The sequence below is a fragment of the Halichoerus grypus genome, chromosome 1 (assembly GCF_964656455.1).
Source record: "Halichoerus grypus chromosome 1, mHalGry1.hap1.1, whole genome shotgun sequence".
Taxonomy (NCBI): domain Eukaryota; kingdom Metazoa; phylum Chordata; class Mammalia; order Carnivora; family Phocidae; genus Halichoerus; species Halichoerus grypus.
The window spans coordinates 166511785-166528114 of record NC_135712.1 but is presented as its reverse complement, the minus strand read 5'-3'; the positions used below and the strand labels follow the sequence as shown (position 1 = coordinate 166528114).

At 50.4% G+C, this 16330-nt stretch overlaps 1 protein-coding gene across 6 annotated transcripts in view; it reads left to right on the top strand.

Moving 5' to 3' along the window:
* The window catches only part of MTMR14 (myotubularin related protein 14), a 46232-nt gene that overhangs the window by 14944 nt on the left and 14958 nt on the right, over positions 1-16330 (top strand). For 3 of the 6 annotated variants that reach the window (XM_036079796.2, XM_036079798.2, XM_078075535.1), the window contains 8 exons: positions 1296-1418; positions 2492-2565; positions 7704-7774; positions 8376-8450; positions 14082-14148; positions 15440-15525; positions 15806-15882; positions 16147-16183. In XM_036079796.2, the coding sequence (XP_035935689.1) occupies positions 1296-1418; positions 2492-2565; positions 7704-7774; positions 8376-8450; positions 14082-14148; positions 15440-15525; positions 15806-15882; positions 16147-16183 (610 nt within the window). Of the gene's footprint in view, positions 1-1295; positions 1419-2491; positions 2566-7703; positions 7775-7796; positions 8251-8375; positions 8451-14081; positions 14149-15439; positions 15526-15805; positions 15883-16146; positions 16184-16330 lie in introns of those variants that run through there. The other 3 variants (XM_036079797.2, XM_078075528.1, XM_078075538.1) reach the window with 2 other exon arrangements.

Below are 16330 nucleotides of genomic sequence, written 5' to 3'. Positions count from 1 at the left end.
GGCTGGCTGAGCAGTCTGTCTCCCTCCTGGGCAATATCTCAGCCCCAGGGTCTGCAGGTCTGAGACAGGGCTCAGACATCTGTGTGTGTGTTCAAGCCCCGTGGTTTCCAGGGTGTGACCAGGGTGCTGACAGCCAGCCTACCAGGTGTCACAGCACACCTGGTGCCAAGGCACAGGGCAGGGGCTACAGGCCCCATGTGGGAGACCCAGAGACTAGAAGTTACACAGTTCATCAACTTGTCATCGATGCCATAATAGAGCTTGATACAAAGAAGTATTTTAGGCCCCCTTAAAGGGAGGAAATGGGTTGGTTCACACTCTTCTACCTCCTTTCCAAATGTTTTTAGAAAATGACACCCTAGGATATTTTGGAAAAGCTCCTTTGCATGGCCTGTACCCGTGGGAAGTCTTTAACTGGTATCAGGCATCTCTGGAATGCACACGAGCACCCTAGTAAGATCAGCTGCCCAAAATCATGGTTTGGTGCATGAAAAGGCATCTCACTATGCCCAGTTCTGCCTGTTAGTTCCGAGAGCAGCAGCCCTGGCTTGTGCTCAAGAATGTTTGGCTCTCCCCCTGAGATCAGACGACCTCTGCCTCAGCCAGGCCGTCTTCCATAGCGTACACTGTTCTTGGCGAGGACACTGCTGTGGACAGCAAAGCAGTGGGCATTAAAAAATTAATGGTGACTGTGTACTCATTCTACTTTTGCCTTTATCTGTATGACTGATCAAAAGACAGCCTGGGGGATTAGGAAAAATTTTATCTCCTTGCTGCTTAGACCTGCTAAGAAGAGGGAATTCACTTGGTAGAATTTCACAATCAGGTGATAAAACAGCTCTAAAAAGTCCATCTCCAACAAGCATTTCACTCGGTTACATTATGAGCAAATCATATGGCTAAAAATGGTCATAAATGGGAAAAGGGGGGCTGGAGGGAGATAAACTCTAATGGAAGCTCAGAGACTCTATCAGCCACCAGCTTGCTGCTTTTTAGAACTCAGAGATTATCTCGAGTCTTTTGGCTTAATGTCAGGTAGTGCCAAAAAGCCCTTTCCCAGTTCTCGGCTGCAAATTGCTCCTCTTTGAAATATGTCCCAGAGAACAGGGTAATCTCTTAGAAAGTCACCTTCCCTGAAGCCAGTTGTCTTGTCTCGGCCCTCCCTCCATCGAATGGAGAAGGGAAACAGAAGTTCTTGCCAGTGACATCTCTGCTTCCTTGAACATGCTCCCTATCCCCCAAACTTCTCTGAATGAATGTGCAGTACACCCTCTCCCTTCGGCTCTTTGTTTCAGAAGTTCCGACACACATCTTTTTGATAAGGTCAGAGGCTATGACATCAAGCTGCTTCGGTACCTGTCAGTCAAATACATCTGCGACCTGATGGTGGAGAACAAGAAGGTGAAGTTTGGCATGAAGTAAGTACAGGCCACCTCCTGCACTGGTGATATGTTCACCGCTTCTCAGGTCGGTGATGGTATATACAGCAGTTACTAAGGGCTCATTACATGCCAGGCCTCATGCTGAGGGCTTTCTGTACATCTTCTAGCTGTGTCTTCAAACATTCTTGCAAGGCAGGTTCTACTATGCCCCTCTTGCAAGTGAGAAACTAAAGCACAGAGAGGATAAGTAACTTGCTCAAGGTCATGCAGAGAATAACTGAGGGGCCATGAGTCTCTAACCTGCGCTCCTTCTCTTAGAAACTCTTGAAGGTTTGTCCCTTGGCTCCAAGTTCTGCATCCTCTCTGGTAGGTTAGAGTCTCTTTCTAAATGGAACAACAACAAAAAAACTCAGTGTATATGCCCAATTTTTACTTCACATATGGACCAAATCTTGACATTTGATAAGGCAAAATTTGAAAATAATGGAAGCTGGGTTGAGGTGATGAGATTATAGAAATCCCCCCCCCGCCAAAAAAAATGTTTTATTTTTTCATAATACTGACTTTTACTTATGCGGAGGTTGTCTTAGAAAATAAGACATACTGAGGCCTTACAGCTCAGCTATGCACAGACACCTGAATAGTCCCTTCTCCCTTCTTCCGTCAGAATGTCCAAAGTCTTTCCCTTTCAGATGCCATTTGTCCGCCCTGTTGAGGAGTGTCCTCAGTGAATATTGGAGAAGACAGGAGAGGCTAGAGTCCCCCAGAAGCCCCCTTTGGACAGTGTCTCAGTTACTTGTTCTCATCTCATTCCACCCTCTGGGTCAGGGTGGTTGTGCTGCCTTCATTTGTGGGACTCAGCGGGGAGGTTGTTGCGCTTGTGGATGCTGCAGAATTGGAGAGTAACCTCTCTTGCTTGATAAGTTAGAGTAGGGGGCAGAGAAGTTACATTTCTTAATTGTTCAAAGTCAGCACTGCTGAAGGGAATCATTCCTAAATCTGAAGAGTAGTTTCTTTAGCAAGAGGTTCATTTTACGTTGATGTAATACTCACTGGGGAATGGTGCGTATGTGTTGTGATGCCATAACACATTGTGTCCTGTCTTGTAGTGTAACCTCCTCCGAGAAGGTGGACAAAGCCCAGCGCTATGCCGACTTCACTCTCCTCTCCATCCCGTATCCAGGTAGGGAGCTCTTTTCAGTGTCTAGTCAAGAGACAGGTTTCCTAGGACCGGGTGCTCTCGGAGGCCATCTGCAGGCTTCTATACTTAGGTACATAGGTGCCCTAGAGCTTTCCCGGAGGATCTTATGTTTTGTGTTGTCTTGTTTTAAAGATTTATTTCTTTATTTGAGAGAGAGAGAGGGAGAGAGGGAAACTAAGCAGACTCCATGCTGAGCACTGAGCCCAACATGGTGTTCAGTCTCATGAGCCTGAGATCCTGACCTGAGCTGAAACCAGGAGTCAGACGCTTAACCGACTGAGCCACCCAGGTGGGCCACCATGCCTCCACCCACCCCCCCACCCCCCACCCCCACCCCCACCCCCACCCTCCGCCCGGAGGATCCTGTGTTGATCAGCATAGGACACCATGGCTCTCAGTCTTAAGCTCTCACACTTAGGGTAGGACACTGTCCGGGAAGGCACTTTCCATTTGGGGTCCAGGGATTGACTCCTGGCTCGGGTACTATTGCTACAGCCCTGAGCGAGTTACTTCGCCTCTCCAAGCCTCAGCTTTTCTCAGGTGTCATTTGGAACTTGGAAAGGCTTAACTCAAGGTTTGTTGTGAAGCTTAGATGAGATCATGTTTGTGAAAGTGCTCTGTGCAGGTAAAATGCTGTTTCAGCATAAAACAACATTACTACTACTCTGTGTCAGCAGCTAATCATGCTGCGCTGGCCTTTGTGGATATGAACCTTTGAATGTCTGTCTTGGGGTGATCAAGTTATTTATGGAAATTGCCCTAGGTGAGGCCCTCCTGGTGATGAAGAACATAATTGCTGTGTCCCCAGTTGTACACCGTGGGTGGCCTCACCATGTTGTAAAACACGTTGGCGTACACAGAGCTAGCTGCAGTTGTCTCTGGTGCCCAGATATGTATGAGACCTATGGCCAGGGCAGTATTGAATGTACTGGATAGTAAAGCTATGTCCAGTTGGTAACACTGAAACTTTCTGATAATACCTGCTTATTCAACAAGGGCGGTCAAAGAGCCCTAATGTCAGCCAAGACTTTGTCAACAGGCAGCAGGAAGTGTTCTCTTTCTCCTTGAAACCTCTCTTCTACTTCTCAGCATCAGCATCCGCCTTCGGTCCTGCGCTGGACCTTATCTCCTCATATTGGAGCCACATGGCCAATAGCAGAAGCAGGCCAGGGACAACAGGTTTGCTGTACAGCAGGTCTTCTCATTAGAACTACAAGTTTAGTGCCTGGCAGGAGAGGGTGTCCTCCCCAGTGTGAGCTGGTGGTATTCAAACCACGACCCTTGATAGCCTGGCACTCTTCCCATAATGGCCTCCCCTGGAGTCTCTCTTCACTTTTCTCTGCCAGCTTAGCGGTTAGTGCCACGCAGAGCAGGGCGCGAGTCCCAGCCCTAATAGTTCTGTGCGTCTTGGAATAAGCACCTCAACCCCGCCTCACATTGGCTTCATCCTCCATAAAATGAAGATAGTGGGGCTTATTTCAAGGTAAAATGCCAGATCTACCCCTAACAGGTGCTCAGTAAACAGCAGGCTAAATGATGGGTACACAGGGAGGACAGGCTCAGGGAAATTCCTCTTCCCTGAAAGCTGCTGGGGGCAGATGCAAACCATGATGGTGATGCTGTGGGCTTGAGCCACGTTGCGACAGAAGTGTCCTGCGCAGAGTGTCTGTGCTGGAGCAGTTAGATAGCTCTAAAGCCAATTTTCAGACCCAGCTCCCAGCTCCCAGATGTTTTGGGGGTCCACGGACCAAAGTACTCTGCTGAACAGGAAGAGTCTGTGCTGTGTGAGGAGCCACGCGGCACTTTCTTTGTTTATATTTAGGTTTTAAGTAGAGCTTGGTTTAGAAAAAAATCGTTTTTTGATTTTATTATGTTATGTTAATCACCATACATTGCATCATTAGTTTTTGATGTAGTGTTCCATGATTCATTGTTTGTGCGTAACACCCAGTGCTCCATGCAGAACGTGCCCTCTTTAATACCCATCACCAGGCTAACCCATCCCCTCACCCCCCTCCCCTCTAGAACCCTCAGTTTGTTTCTCAGAGTCCATCGTCTCTCATGGTTCGTCTCCCCCTCCGATTTCCCCTTCATTCTTCCCTTCCTACTATGCTCTTTTTTTTTTTTTTTAGAAAAAATATTTTTGGTTTTTTTTTTTAAAGATTTTATTTATTCATTTCAGACACAGATACAGTGAGAGAGAGAGAGGGAGAGCATGAGCAGGGAGAGAGGCAGAGGGAGAGGGAGAAGCAGGCTCCCCGCTGAGCAGGGAGCCCGATGTGGGGCTTGATCCCAGGACGCTGGGATCACAACCTGAGCCGAAGGCAGACGCTTAACCAGCTGAGCCACCCAGGCGCCCCTAGAAAAAATAGTTTTGCTGGAAGTTGTCCTGCTCCTTCTCCAGAACTGTAGCACTGTCCCCTTTCTGCTGTAGCGTGACAACTTGCTGCAGGACTCCCCAGATCGTAACACCCTTTGACCCCGTTACTCAGCAGGCCATAATGCAGCTAACTCGGGGTTGAGGATGTTCAGCGTGATGTCTGTTTATGCTAACAGAACGCAAGAAGCATTTTCATTAGTCAGAATGATGATTACATAGTCATAGTGAAAATGCTTAGAATTTTTGATATGGAAAGATGCTTAAAATGCTAAGCAGGACACAAAATTGTATAGTACGGTGTCAACAATGTAAGGGAAAAAATGCTTTCACAAAAGGGCGAGCAGGAAATAGCCAAAATGGTAAGATGCTACAACCTGTGAATTTTTTTCCCTCTTCTTGCCAAGGTATCTGTGTACTACACCTGATAGTTGTGTGTGTGTGTGTTGGTGGGAGGGAAATTAGTAGACTCCAAATCAATAGAAACCATAAGGCCAGAGGTGGGGGAGAGGCCATCACACATCCAGGTAAGGGGACGGGAGAGGCACTTTTTACCTGCTCTGCTTATGTTCTTTACAATTTCTTTGAAAGCCTGGCTTACTTCTTCCCAAGGAAAAGAAACAGTTACCGTTACTGAAAGGCCAGTAATGAACTGCTCTTTGTAGCTGTTCATGGCATCTCAGCTGAGTCCTCTGATGACTGTGAGGCCAGATGGGAACTCTGATGCTCTCAGTTCTAGCTCTGTTGGATGGACTTGGATTTGGACTGGCCCTTGACCTGGAGAAGTGTTCTGGGAGCACTTCCTTCAGCACACCAAAATAGCTAAAGACTCAGCTGCACAAGTCTGATTGGTTTTCTTCTTGAGCGAGTGGCTGTTCTCACCCCTGCTTTTGGTCCCATCCCTCTTGTCTCAGTGGGTTTAGGAGCCTGTTTAGGTAATGAATGTCAGGCATTGCCCTGGGTACTAAATCTATTTTATTTTATTTTTTTAAAGATTTTTTATTTATTCATTTGTCAGAGAGAGAGAGAGAGAGAGAGAGAGCACAAGCAGAGGGAGAAGCAGGCTCCCTGCTGAGCAAGGAGCCCGATGCGGGACTCGATCCCAGAACCCTGGGATCATGACCTGAGCTGAAGGCAGACGCTTAACCGACTAAGCCACCCAGGTGTCCCGGTACTGAATCTATTTTAATTCTGTCCATTTCTCCCAAGAAATTGCCTCTGCATCACAGGCTGGCCGGAGCTCAGCCCAGAGCCTGCAGTGTTGATTTGAGCAGGTCGAGTTTGGGGAAACTGGTCCTTCGAAGGAGCTCTGAGAGCTAATTGGTGGCTTTACTAAACCTGGGCTTATAAGCCTGGGGCCCCTGTCTGATATTTATATTTCTTCTTTCTGCCAGTGAGGCACCGTAGACTGGAGCCTTAGAGCTGAGGATGGTTTCCTGACTTCTCGATCAGCAGTGAGGCCTGAGGGATTAGAGTGCAGGAGTGCGTCTGGGATGGAAGCCCGGGATACAGGACATGGGCTGCATCTCCAGACCTTCCTCTCCGAAGGAACCTTTCCAGTCTTGCCTGGGGTGGCCTCACACAGGAACTTGGCCCAAGAGTAGCTGGGGAAGTTCCATGTGAATTTTTTTGGCCTGTGGCCACCTTCACAGAATTCCGACAGCTCTTGTATTGCCATTGGGTGGGGACCTCACCAGACTTGGACCTGTGGCCAAAGGCATGTGCCCTCCAAAGTTTGTACTGGTTCTGGTTGAGGAAGTGAGAATAACTTCAAGAAGCTGCGTCGAAGTGCCTTCTCCCACTCTTGAAGCCACAGCAGCCCAGAATGCTCCCTGTGCTGTGGTAGATGAGCAAGTCTCATTCTCTGTGACCCAAGCAGTTGACTGTAAGTGGCAGGGCTGGCCCTGTGGGCCCTCCCTGCAGAAGCAGCATGGTATAACAAGCACTATTATTCATAATACCAATGGCTGTCATTCGAAAGCCGTCTATACAGTGCTTGCTAGGTGTTTTATATGTAGTATTTCATCTTCAACCATTTTATAAATGAGAAAATCAAGGCTTAGAGAAGTTAAACCACCTGTTTGCAATCACAGAGGTAAGTGAAAGGCTCAGATTTGAAGCCGAGAATGTTGCTGAAGCCCTTTCTCTCCGCTGTTCCTCTCTATATTCCTGAGGGCCTACTCTGGCCGAGTTTCTTACAGTTTTTCTAGAGAATGAGACAGAAAAGTACCTCTCAGCCAGGTTTGTTGGAGACGGACATGTCTCTGGAGCACCTGTCATGTTTCAGGCACTGTCTGTGGTCTTTTCTACTATGTCACCAGGGGCCTGTGAGGTTGGTGTTAGACAGGAGGGAGAATGGTCCTCGGTAACTAGGGAAGTGGCTGAGAAAAGTGCTGTCGGCACTCAGATTGTAAACCATGCTTTGTTTGCTGGCTGTTGGCACTTCAGGGACATGTAGGACAAAGGGACCTGAAATCAGGGAGAAGTGACCAGTAACCACTGAGCCCAGCTGGAGACAGATACAAAGAGGTGTGCCGGCAGGCCGTACCTCATCAGGAGGCTTGTAACTGGAAACCAAAGGAGCGCTAGCTCTTGCCTGCCCGTGGCAGTGCCCGCCTGTGTCAGCTGTGGTCTCACGTGGGGCCCGCCAGTATGGTGGCCACCTGGGTCCTTCAGCGCTCAGGGGCATCTCAGGAAACTGGGCTAGCAAGGGTGATGTCTTAACTCTGCCCTTCTTTTCCAGGCTGTGAATTTTTCAAGGAATATAAGGATCGGGATTACATGGCTGAAGGGCTCATTTTTAACTGGAAGCAGGTATGAGCAGTAACATTCGTCAACTTGGGTCTTAACATTTCTTTGCAAAGGGAGAGCACAGAGAACAGCTTGCAGTCTTTTTGGGGAAAACAACTACCTTTTCCTTTCTCTTCTCTTCCTTATTTTCCTTCCCTCTCCTCTTTCTGTGTACATGTTGAAATTCTCATATATGCTTTGCTCTCCCCCTTTAATTTATCCCTTTCTTCAAAGGTTTTTTTTCAGGGACAAGATAGGAAATAGCCTTTCTGTCTGCTCTACCATCTGCATAAAAAGTGGGACTTGCGTTCTGTTCCTTTCTCAGTCGGCAGGAGCAGGCCACGGGAGCCTGCTGGACGCTGACTGCAGAGTCATCATGTCTGTCTCAGCAGCGAACACTAGAGTGGCCCACTGAAAAACTCCACTTGCAAGCAATGTCTGGTCCCTTTGATTTTCAAACTGTCACTCCTAGGGCAGCACAGGCATCTGGCCCGGAGAAGGCAAGCACGGTGGAGGGATGTCCTGCCTGCCTGTGGAAGCCACGGCTTCAGGGTCATGACCCGCCCTGTCATCATGGCTTCTCCTGGTGGCCACCTGCATCTCACAAGTGTCTTTCTGCCCCCAGGACTACGTCGATGCCCCACTGAGCATCCCCGATTTCCTGACTTGCTCTCTGAACATTGACTGGAGCCAGTATCAGGTGAGGGGCCTGACTGGAGCAGGGCAGGATAAGGGAGGGATGGAGGGGGTCCCTGGTGCCTACCCTAGAAGTCCTTCATGCGGATACCAGAAGGGCTGGCTCGTGCCCTCTGACCTCTCACAGCCTAGGGCAGAAGAAGCTGCTTATCCATTTAGCTCTCTGCAGATTTGCTCTTAGCCCAGAAAATGAAAGCTTTCTGATCATGACTCACTCAAAGATTTACATCCCCCAGCAGCTTCTGTTTCCAGAGGACCTCATGGAGTCTGCTTCTCCAGCTCTGGGCTTTAGTGACTTTTTTTTTCATTTTCCTTTTAAATGCATGTTCTGCCAGAGGAAGTGCAGAGCTGTCTGACCTCGTTTGATTATAGAAACTTTAAAATTATTTCCGTTGTGCTCCTCTTCCCTCTCCCCATGGAAATGGCCCCAGGCTTACTGGATGGATTCATCCAGTAAGCATGTTTAGCCCATTGTAGAAACCTGAAGGCCATCAGCAGTTTCCTTGCCACTTGCTTCAGCCAGGACAAGTAGCCTTGCTCTCCCCACTGCCTTCCCCATGTCTGTTCCTTCTGCCTGGCTGCCACTTCTCACCTTGTCTTCTCATCTTGTCTGGCTGCCACACTGCCTTTAGGATTCGGCTCCAGTGTCCACTCCAGGAAGACTTCCCCGACATACCTCCTCTCCCCTCTCCCCAGAGGGTTGGTTCCCATTGACCCTGGGCATATCTGTCATGGAATTTCCCACTGAGCTGAAGTCACTGATGTAGAGATCTGCTTCTCCATCTCTGGTAGACTGAGCTCCGGGAGGATGGGGAAGCCCAGCTTTGCATCCCCAGCACAGAAACTGGCACGGAGCCTAGAGCTGGAGAAGCCAAGCCAGTACATCTGTAGGAAACATCCTGTTTCCTTCCCTTTTTTTGTCTCTGGGTCTGGACAATTCCCATCTAGCCTTGAGGTCTCCCTCTGGCAGAGAGGCCAGGTTCACCGATTAGGCAGCTGTGTGCTCCCGTATCACCTTGGGCTTTGTTGTCCTGGTCTGTAAGGGGTCTGTAAAGGCAGAGGCTGTGCTCATCTTTTACACCCAGCCCCTGATAACTCCGAATGAGTTAGAGTGGTAGCAGGTGTTCTCTCTGCAGGTGAGGAAGAAGAGCAGGCCAGTTTTTTGTTGTGCTGCAGAAGCCTGGAGAAGAAATGGGTTGGGGGACCCTATCCCCTGGTCTCATGTCCTAGGCAGTACCTAGACAGATTGAGTGGACAGATCTTTGTCCCCAGAGATTCCAAAACTTGCAGGTTTCCTTCTTAATTTGTTGTATGCAGAGGCGTCAAGTGGGCCCTACCCCCAGCCACCCTCACTCTTCTTTCTGGCACCATTCTATTTTTTTTTTTTTTTTTTTAAGATTTATTTATTTTAGAGAGTACGCAAGCATATGCACGCGCACATCGGGGGCAGAGGAAGAGGGAGAGGAGAGAGAGTCTCAGGCAAACTCCCCACTGAGCCTGGAGCATGACACAGGGCTTGATCCCATTACCCTGAGATCATGACCTGAGCTGAAACGAAGAGTTGGACGCTCAACCCAACTGAGCCACCCGGGCGCCACTCTGGCACCATTTTTCTTATGCACAAACTAGGTCTGATGAACAGCTTAACCAAATAAGGTGCAAATAGGAGTTTAATGTGTTGATGCTGCGTAGGATGTAGGTCTCTTTAGGAGGGAGTCCTGTGCATATGAGGAAGAGTCCTGCTTAGTAGATCAAGGCCCTGGATCTAGGCCCCAGCTTGCTCGGCCCTTCTCTCAAGGCTTTGTGGTTTTGAGCAATGGCCTCACTTTCCTCGAAAAGTGGTGATGACAACACCTATTTCAGAGTTGTGGGGAAGTTCAAATATGATCACGGTATGAAAGTGGCCTCTTAACTGAAATGCCAGATCAATTTTAATGATGATAATTCAGAAGTAGGCTGCTAGCCTGTTAACTCAAGGGAGTGAACGCTAATAAAATTCTAGGCACAAAAGTAGGAGGCCAGGGCATTTTCCCCTCTCCAGTATTGCTCAGCTACTTGGTCTCACTGGGCTTCCTACCATCCTCTTCCTCAGCCAGGTGTGGGATCTGCCTTGTCAGCCGCTTAAGCATGAGTGTCCAGGACTCCCTGTTAGTGGTCTTTATCTCCCCAGGTGACCTTATCTATTGTCCACTCCGTTAGCCCACTGCTCTCCCCTACCCAGGATTCTGGGCCACACCTTTCTTGGGGATCCACATCTACATCACCTCTTTTTTCTTTTTTTTTTTTTTTTAAAGATTTTATTTATTTATTTGACAGAGACACGGCGAGAGAGGGAACACAAGCAGGGGAAGTGGGAGAGGGAGAAGCAGGCTTCCCGCTGAGCAGGGAGCCCGATGCGGGGCTCGATCCCAGGACCCTGAGATCATGACCTGAGCCAAAGGCAGATGCCCATCTACATCACCTCTTATCAGTGTCCCTTCATGCAACCACCTTAAACAAACTGTCTGAAATGGAATTGGCCACAACCCACAGCACCCCAGGCCCTCAACCATTTACCCGGATGCTCAAAGTCAAAACGTGGGTTTTTTTCCTGCCACGTCCATTGCCCGGTCCCATCAGTTCTCTAAATCTCTGACCCTGGTGAAACTCTCCAGATCCTCTTGCCTCCGTCTCCTGTACCACTGGCCTAGTCCGGGCCGCTGGTATCTGGGTGCGTCTCGTGTCTGAACAGGCGCCCCGTTGAGGGGGAGCTGGAGGCAGTGAATGTAAAGCATTTGAATAGGGCCTGGCAGAGAGGAATACTCAAATGATGGAACAAGGTCATCACTGTCACCCCTTCCTTAGAATGTGCTACTGACTGCCCCATTTTCCTCAGAGTACAGTCCAGTGATGCTTAGTGGGCCACTCAGCTCCACACGGCCCAGCCCTGTGCTTGTGACTAGCTGTCCCTTCCCTTTTCTCTAGCCACACTGACCTCCTTTTGGCCCCTCAATGGAAGAATGCTCTCCAGGTTTGCACATGCTGTTCTCTCTGGCAGAAGAAGCTTGGCTCCTTTCCCTCCCCTTATATGGATGTCACTGCCTTCAGGAAGCTTCCCTACTGGTCCGCATGGATCATACTAGGCTCAGCCCGCTGGTTACAGGGTCCTGCAGGATCCCACAGGTCTCCTTTTAGTCAGCACACATGCAGAATTTCACTTTGCCTGCCTGCCCCTGCAGCCCTGTTAGGGGGCTGGGGCCGTCATGGGTGCTGCTGTTGCCCAGGGCCAGGCCCTCAGCGACGTTCCCAAGTACAGGAACACTTCTGGAAGTACACATATGGGTGTTGCTGCCCTCCGTGAACAGATTGATTTCCTTAGAGGTCTGCTCATTCTTTCTGTGGCATAAGACCCCTTCCAGTGGCGGCTGCTCCTCGTGAACAGTCAGAGAAGTGACATCTGCAGGTGCCTTCTCGTCCCAAAGCACTAGGCCTTAGAGATGCAGAGATTCCAAAACGGCTTCCGCCCTCACTGGGCTCAGGCTGGGAAAAGAGGCAACAGCATCACCATCACCTGGGCAGTAGAGGTGTTGACCAGGGCTTTCTGAAGACTCAGTAGAAGATAACAGGGCTGGGCCTTTGAAGGATGAGTAGGAGTTTGCCCGCCACGGGGAAGAGGACTCCAAGCATAGACACATAAGCAGTGGCACGGTGCTGAGCTCTGTCCCCAGAGACTTGTTCGTGGAGCACTTACGAAGGGAGAGTTAGTGCTGAGCCTAGATTTTAGTGCGTTTCTCAGGTCCCCCTCACGTTCTGCAGTCCCCTCAAGCTTCAGTTTCATACCCTGCTATCAGAGAAGTCCCTGCAGTGTAGCATGTGACTACAGACGTGACTCTTACGGTCTGGCAGGGCTGGGTTCAGATTAGCTCTGTGACTTTGGGCCTCTCCCAACCTAGAGCTCCCCAGCCTGCGGTTCCTGCCCCAGCACTGGGCACGGTGAATCTGCTGCCTCTGCTTGGGCCTTGGTGTCCCCTTCCAGTAGCCGCCGTGGCTATTGGAGCTCTGCAGGCCACCGCCCTTGGTCACTTCCTGCCCTCTCCTGGCCGCTGCAGCCTCTCCCCGGCTTACCTGACCTCCCTGGGCTTCGTGCTGCCGCATGGCTCCTGCCTCCTCCCTTGCCCCTCTCCTGCTTTTCCATACCCGCAAGAACCCCGGCTCGGGGGAGATCTGTTGGCAGCAGTGTGTGTGACAGGTTGAGCCAGACGAGCACCGAGACCCGTGTGCTGCTGCAGGTGAGGACACTGTTAGTGACGCACTGCGGCGGCCGTTTCTAGGGCTGCCGAAGCAGGTCAGAGCCCGCCAGGGCCCGGGCGAGGCTCACGTAAATGAGCCTGTTCTAAATTCCCGGGAAAACCATTCCAATTCCAGGTGCCATGTTCGCCCTCTCACCGGCACCCGCTGGCCTCTCCACAAGGCCCCAGAACACTGGTAAGCACTTGTGGAGGGAGGCTGTCCCCAGCTGGGGGGAAGGAGCCTCCGAACTGGCCCAGGCCCCTCCATGGAATTCCGGATGCCGCTAGACGGTTTCTCAGAGCGTCTGGTCTAGACCTTTAGCTTGGGCTATATTTTCTGCAGTTTTTCTTGTTTTTCATCCCTCCCCCCCCCCCCCCGCCCCCATGGACCTCCTGTTTTAAAAGATTTTGTCTGCCAGTCAGACTGCAGTTATTATTCATCAAAAGACAGAGGATGCAGGGGCGCCTGGGTGGCGCAGTCAGTTGAGTGTCCAGTTCTTGGTTTCGGCTTGGGTCGTGATATCTCAGTCATGAGATCGAGCCCTGCATGGGGCTCCGTGCTTGGGATTCTCTCGCCTCTCCCCCCTCCTACTCTCTCTCTCTCTCTAAAATAAATAAATCCTTTAGGGGCGCCTGGGTGGCTCAGTCGCTAAGCGTCTGCCTTCGGCTCGGTCGTGGTCCCAGGGTCCTGGGATCGAGCCCCGCATCGGGCTCCCTGCTCAGCGGGAAGCCTGCTTCTCCCTCTCCCACTCCCCCTGCTTGTGTTCCCTCTCTCGCCGTGTCTCTCTCTGTCAGATAAATAAATAAAATCTTTAAAAATAATAAATAAATAAATCCTTAAAAAAAAAAAGGAGTATGCAGTGAATAGCAGTAAAAAGTGAATGAAACATGGTTGATGAGGAGGTTGAAGGTTGATATTTTCTGTGATGTGACTGCAGATGAAAGAATGGCTCTTTCCATTTGGCACCAGTGCTCACGGGCTCAAGGCTCTGTTCGCTTCTCTAACCTCCCTGGACAGCCATGCTGCGAGCCCAGGGCTTAGAGCAGGCTAGTGTGTGGCGGCTGCTGGCTGTGAGGCTGTGAGTTGCCCAGGCTGCTGCATGGCTTCCCACTCCTCACCATCACATCGTGTTAGAATGCCGGGCAGGGGCGGCCCACAGGGTGAGGGTGCAGGGAGAGGTGGGAGGAGCTCTTAGCGTGAGAGTGAAATTTCAGATTATCTGGGATTTAGGGCCTAAGGCCTGTGACCAAGATCCTGGGGTACTTGTTGCCCAAGAATAACTCTTGGATTTTATTTCGGAAATACCTTAAGTTCCCAGTCTGAGTGAAATACCGATTCCTAGACACCTTGTATCGTTCTTCAACAGAGTTGGGACCTGGTGCAACAAACACAGAACTACTTGAAACTGCTGCTTTCCATAATTAACAGCGATGGTGAGTCTGCCTCCACCTGAGCCCTCAAGCCGTTGGCCCTTCTGGGTATTCCCAGGTCATGATACCATGAATATGTTTGTTGGGGTCACACACCTGCCTTTTGCTTTATGGGAGAAGGATTTAGAGATTCCCTTGTCCATTGGCAGCTTTATTCCTCAAAACCTTAGAAAACAAAATTGTGAGCTCATTACCATCTGAACTATGCACGGTGTTTCTACACTAGGTCAGCTGACCTTTGATCATCAGTGTTGTGTGTGGGGCCGGAATTGCCTCTTCTAATTCAGAAAGATGAGAGAAAATCAGTTCTGGATTCTTATTAGGCACACACGAAAGTCCCTAGAGGGCCTGTTCACTGGATGGTACTCCAGCTGGTTTGGCTGTTTTGATTGGATGGGCCCATCATGCTCAGTGTCTCTAGGGTGGGCTGACTAACTCATCGATACCAGTCAAGACTTCTGTGGGGTTGCTCTTGCTTAAACAAGTGGAAATGTATAGCTTATATAACCAAGAAAGCCCCAAAGCAGAGCCAGGTGCCTAAGAAATGTCACAAAGAACCTCCTTGTTTCTCATACCTGCTGTCTCATTAGCTTTGTAACCACTCTTGATTTGTTTCCTGCCATCTGACCTCCCCCAGGAGAGAGAGAGAGAGAGAGCCTCTGTTCCAGAGCTCATGCTCATTGACCCGGTTTGGGTCAAGTGCCCATCCTTGAACCAGTTACTGTGGCCAAGTGTGCAAAAAAGTCACATGCCTAACTCTGGAGTTAAGCAGTGGTTCTCTACCTGGGGCAGTACTGCTTCTGGGGAAGTGGGTGTTGTAGGAACTGGAGGAAGGGGGCTTCTGGAAAAATGGGTGTTACAGGCACTGGAGGAAGGCTACTAGCATTTGGTGCGTGGTTAGCCAAGAATCCCAAATGTCCTGCAGTTCCTGGGACAGCCCTGCACAGTGAAGAATTGTCTTCCTCCAAAATACCTGTAGGGACCCCTGAGAAATGCTGGGTGGGGATATGCACGTCAGCCCCACCTAAATGACCTGGGCAGTACTACCCAAGCAGTACTGCTTTTCTAGAAAGGTAGCCAGAAGAAAGAAGAAGAAATGCTGTGTACAGAGACAAGTGCCTGCCACCCACCCCTTTCTGGGAGTAGGTGGGAGAAGAATCTTGGGGAGGCCCACCAGGAAGAGGGAGACTAGGGGTGGCATGGCTGACACCAGACCAGGGTGGTGGCATGTCCTCTTCTCATGCACCTGTGTTTGCTTTGCTTCTGGGTTTCCTGTCGTGTGGTTCCTGAGTAGATGACAGCGGGCTGCTGGTACACTGTATCTCAGGCTGGGATCGGACCCCCCTCTTCATCTCTCTCCTACGCCTTTCCTTGTGGGCTGTGAGTATGGATGGGCTGGGCCGTGGGGTCCGGGAGCTTGCTGAGGCCATCTACCAAGATTACTCTGGGAGCATTAGGAGTGCCTCCAGAAATTAGAGATTTGGGATGAGGAACCCCAAGTGTTCAGAGCAAGTGTTAGGTTTAATGCTGTTTTGGGGACTGTTGGGCAGCCCGGTTGTCACTGGGTCTGTGGTTGCAGTTCAGCTCCTGGGACAAGGAGGGGGCTTTGTCATGGGGAGTCATCTTTCTAATCTTAGGATGTCTCTCTGGTCTCTTCCAGGATGGGCTTATCCACACATCCCTGAAGCCTGCTGAGATCCTCTACCTAACCGTGGCCTATGACTGGTTCCTCTTTGGGTAAGCCTTCGGGGAATGTCCGGTTGTTGGGTGGGCACCATGCCTGGGGAACGGTGTTTCCGTGTGCATCTGGGTGTGGTGGCTCCTGTGACAGGGTTAGAGGTGAAGACCATCCCGCCTCCTTGGGAAAGACTGAAGGTGCTTGTCAGGCCCCACCTGAGGTTGTGGTGCCAAAGCCATGGTCTGTCCCTGTAACTCAAGGCCCTCTTTGCCCTCCCGTCTTGGGGCGCTGCTTGCTTTGACCTCCTCGCCTTCTTGTTTCAGGCACATGTTGGTAGATCGGCTCAGCAAAGGAGAGGAGGTGGGTACTGTGAGCAAATGCCGGGGCTCTGAGAACAACAGCACGACGTCCTGTTTGGCATCCACACTTAGGGGGCAGTTCCTTGCCCAGTGCGTGCAGGGATCGGGCAGCATGGCCACAAAAGCACCAGCACAACAGCCCCCATCC